Source organism: Cephus cinctus, unplaced genomic scaffold, assembly GCF_000341935.2.
Source record: "Cephus cinctus unplaced genomic scaffold, Ccin1 Ccin1_scaffold0970, whole genome shotgun sequence".
Lineage (NCBI taxonomy): Eukaryota > Metazoa > Arthropoda > Insecta > Hymenoptera > Cephidae > Cephus > Cephus cinctus.
Window position 1 is genome coordinate 378,645 of NW_014333527.1, and position 4,752 is coordinate 383,396.

General features: G+C 45.6%; 1 protein-coding gene across 3 annotated transcripts in view; it reads left to right on the forward strand.

The window, feature by feature from the left end:
• LOC107271420 (probable JmjC domain-containing histone demethylation protein 2C) overlaps positions 1 to 4,752 on the forward strand; it is a 44,537-nt gene that overhangs the window by 32,034 nt on the left and 7,751 nt on the right. For 2 of the 3 annotated variants that reach the window (XM_025088667.1, XM_015747405.2), the window contains exons 5-6: positions 637 to 721; positions 843 to 931. In XM_025088667.1, coding sequence (XP_024944435.1) covers positions 637 to 721; positions 843 to 931 — 174 coding nt within the window. The remainder of the gene's footprint in view (positions 1 to 636; positions 722 to 842; positions 932 to 4,752) is intronic. The other variant, XM_025088669.1, reaches the window with a different exon arrangement.

Below are 4,752 nucleotides of genomic sequence, written 5' to 3' on the forward strand. Positions count from 1 at the left end.
CCCCTCCCCCAGAGACCAATCGATCCATACAAACTTGACTTTTCGTGAAACAAACTTTTACCAAGTATAGAATTCTCACGATGATTCATGAACCGTCATGGCTTATAACCGCCATGTTTTTTTTTTCTCCACTTTTGTTTACTGATACATCACTCACACGTGACACGTGATTAGACACATCGCTTGTACACGTACATTGGTCAGTTCTAATAACGTACAGAGTCTACACGATATCCCACACGTAAATATTTCACCGTATCCAAATGGCTCTATAAATGTCGCTGCGAACTACTAACCTTTGACCTAGACTATGATCGAAAGTCCATTGACATGCCTTGTAAGTACGTGACCTTGATAACAAATGCAATTCCCAATGGTGTCTACGTTGGCACAGAGACATTGCGTGACTATACTCTTTTCGTGTCTTTCGCAATACAACGACGCAACCATCACAGATCTACGATCCTTACCTACTAAATGGGGATCGATCGATCCTAGTTAGATCACCTTGTCCATCGACGGAGCCATCGATCGGCAGACCTTTGATCTCGCGATGCATATATATTTCCCTCTGTATAAAGTCCAACTGAAAATAGTCTTCGAATCATTTAATGACACGTCCATCATTCCTTCTAGGATCTCACCGTCACTGACGACACGGTACTAGAAGATCACAGCGAGGATCCCAGTCTGGTACAAATGCGGCTAATTGGCGACGGAGGTAAGTCATTTAACGATCGCGATCATTATCCCGACCGTGGATCATTAGATCGTCCGACGTCTCTTAACGAGCTTCATAGGAGAATGTTGCCCAATAAAAAAGCTCCTTTGTCTGTTTCCAGTCGTCGAGAGTATCATGAGGGGTGAAGTCGTCGGTATGACACCCCGTAGGTCAAGATCGTCAACGGGCCTAACTCACGCCCTGGTGGTGGTAAGTTATTGAGAATCATATTAAAAAATCCAATATCACGCTTGGTCCGTGATATCGTGATTGAATCTTATCATAAATTTTGTTAATCAAGAATTCACGAATCGAACGATAACGTCCTTACGGATGTCTCCGCTGGAATTCTTTGGATGTTACGGGAAATGGATATATGTAAATTTTTCATTCAACTTTTATTGACACCCGGTGGAAATCCGTTTGCGTAACGAGGCCCACTGTCACTAACGATAACGATTCGTGACGTCACTCATCCAGCACGCCCATTACACGCCATACGCTCGATACCCCGGTATTATCAGTCGATTGATACATCGGTACCAATGCATCGCTCGGATAAGGGATTTTCGTAATGGTTAGAAAGGAATGGAAATTGTTACAGTGAGTCGATATCAAAGGTTAAAGTTCGTCTAGTGCCGCTATCGTGTCCCAGTACCCATATCGAAGTTTTTTAAATTTTTCAATTCGTGGGTCGTTGTCATTTTCTCGTACGCGAATTTAAAGATTGGTGTATGACGAAGTTTATGCATTTCGCAATAGGGCACATTGTATCGGCGCACAAGGCCGTATTGTAACGGGTGTTTCCCTTTAATGTGGAAATCAATAAAGCCGTGCCGGCGGCCTCGCTTACACTTCCACGGGCGGGTCTCGTCCGATAAAGACCGGAACAGCTTCTGTTGCCAACTAACCTGACCCGATCATTCCCATCGTAACTCAAAGCGAGAACAACAGGAGTCGCCGCGGCACTTTCGCTCTTCTACGAATTTTCTCGTTAACCAAAAGTCTCACGTATGTATGTATACTATGTTGCTCTTAACACAGTACGGCCATGTTGGTTCTTTTCGTATGATTTTATTCGGAAATTATACACACGCGAATCAATACGCCTTTTTATGTAGGATGTATTATATATACCGGGTGAGTCAATTTATCAATGAAGTCTATAGGGCTATTGGTACTTTAGACATTTCTTAACCCACAAAGCCAGACTTATCACAGAGATCACGAAAGGACGTAATTCCTTACAAGTTGGCTACCTTTTTTTTTTTCATTTCTCACGTAATCCCATGGAAATGCCGGTACGACGTAATCGAGCAATTGGGAATAAAAATGCTTGGAGAATGAAAAAAATGTGAATCGATCCATCACGAAGAGAGAAGTACGAGGGAGAGATGGAAGAGGAGAGAAAGGGGGAGGGAAAAAAAAAGAAAGACAGATCACCACTTTTAGGGAACGTTGTCTCTCTCTCTCTCTCTCTCTCTCTCTCTGCTTTTTTTTACACGACCGTCACTTTGAGTCCTTTCGAGTATCCGCCATCTTTTTCAGTAATGTTCCTTACGTAACGAGATTCTAATGCGACCAGAAGTCTCGGTCGGGTCTCGTACAAAGTAGCTCGAAGTGCTGAAGTATATTTTGAAAAGTAGTCAACTTTTTCCAAGAATCCACTGCTCCTTCGGAAAAGTAGTTCGTCCTATATATATATAATTTAACGTGGATATCAAACTTATATAAAAGAGTTCGAAAGGGAGCAGCTGATCCGAGCTAAAGTTTTTCCTCAAAGAGGTAAACAGTTTGAGTCACTTTCTTCGAGCTTTGAAACTCTCTGTACCCTGTGTATATCTTTTCAGCGTATACGGTTAGGAAGATTCTTGTACGTTGCTTGCGTAATGTTTTTCATGAACGTAAATTCTGTCAGGGGGCGGCAACGCCATTTGTCGTTTTTCACTTCCGCATTGAATTCTACTGTACACGTGTGCGTTGTGTGCGGGAAACCTTTGGAACCTTCAGCCTTCCTTTAGAATATATCCCATTGCACTCTCTCAGGCTGGCAGTGTAAAATGTCTATGTGCAAAGGATACAAATAAATAGCCGACTAGTGGGAGGCATCGTTGCCATGTAAATTGCTCGCCGGATTCTCTATGTACTATATATGGAAACACGTATGTGCGCTATATGTTTCATGTGACCGTGTATATATACGGCGTTGTACCTCATGCTCGCGAACTTTGCTCGGCTTACGGGAAAACTTCAAGGCGGGATTAACCTGCAACCACTCGGGCGTAATACAACTCAGTTTCAAGCTTGGGACTTTGGTATCTATTGCATTGGACGTATAGAGGGATGATCATTAAAAGGGGATGAATGGTGGTTCGCGTGAAAAAAGAAAAAATTTAGGTCATTTTGGGACGCGTATTTTTATTGAAAAAAAAAAAAATTGTCATTACTGTGAATTAATGAGTATTTCGAAAATTTATATATATATTTTTTAAATTTTACTCCTAGCCACGAAAGGGTTACTGTAATTCGTTTTTCTTAAGCTTTTCATTTATTGTTGCATCCCTTGACCCTTACCTTCGCCTTTGTGAGAATGTATCAAGGTCCTTTTTGAAGCGATGAAAAAGCATAAGAATCACTCGGAGAGATTGTCCGGGTCAAAACATACATTTCCGGTAAACCCGGAAGCCAAGCGCTGAAATTCTTCGGTCGAAATGCCCATTCTCGCTCTGACTGTCTTTTCAATCCGCGAATAGTATCGTTCAGCACCAGACGAGAAGTTTCTCATAGAATTCGTTATTCTCCCGTCCCGAGATCTGATTTTCTCCTGCCTCCAGGGTCGGGAAGCTGAGGGCATCCTTTTATATTGTCCACTTGGCTATTCCCGAGGGACACAATCGTGAGCTTCCTGAAAGCTACATAGCATCGGTTACAGAAGGCGCTTCTCGTGGCTCTTGGATCGTCCTGTTCTCCTGGACCTCTGACCTCGTACTCTCCGACCTTAAGATCCCGAAGTTATCCGAAACAAAAGCTTTTACACTGTTTGGCTAACCCCTCCTAATTTTTCCATTGAACGGCTACCGCTATACCATCCCCAGTCGCCATTTCTCAATGATAGCTCGTAAATGTCAGACAAACTGGGTGAGCTGCTTGAGGACTTGGCCGAGAGCCAGCTATGACCCCCCTCGTGCACCCACTCGCTTCCATTCTCGCCAAGTTCACCTGGATCGGAGCCGTGAGAGCTCACGTTCAGCCTTGGAACGATTGAGGCGGCGAGCGAGATCAAATAAAAAGGAGACCGAACCGTACCTAAGGTCGGGGGTTGCCAACCCTCGACCCGCGTACTTCCCTAAGAAGGTAAGGACAGCCACCCCCCGATATACTCATGGGAGGGGAGCATCGAGAAGGACGGGAGTTTGGAATTGGCACGGAAACGTGACGTAGGACAAAGAAAGATAGGGGTTGCGATGATGGGGGGGGGGGGTGACCTTAAGAAAAGGGGATGCGAGGGTTTAAGGGTAGTAGGCTCGGGAATGAGAATGGAATCGGTATGTAGGAATGAGGACTAGAGCGGGGCTGAGGGGACAGGGATGGAAATACGTATACGAAGATGAAACGCAGGGGATGAAGTGGGATGAAAATGGGGCGGCGGTCGGTAGCTGTATTGATTCGCGGGCAGCGCTCGGGGGTGGCGGGAGAGTCTAGAGGGGGAGGGTGAGACACACCCCCGTTGGCCGGGGTAACGCAACACTGTCCTGTCGACGCCGACGCCAACGCCGACGCCCCCTCCCTTCTTCGCCGCCGACCCGTCTATGACCCTGCCACAGAACTACCCTTACCCGGCCATCCTCCTCCACCGTGCCTCTGTTTACATCCGCCAGCTAATAGCTCCATATACAGCACCAGTAACTATTACTGCTACCCGCTTCCCTACTACCCTTCCGTTCATTAATTTGTTTCGCATTTCCTGCCCCGCTGCGGGAGTTCAGGAATGTTCTCCAGGGAACATAGTGAGTTCCCCCTCCCCCCCCCCC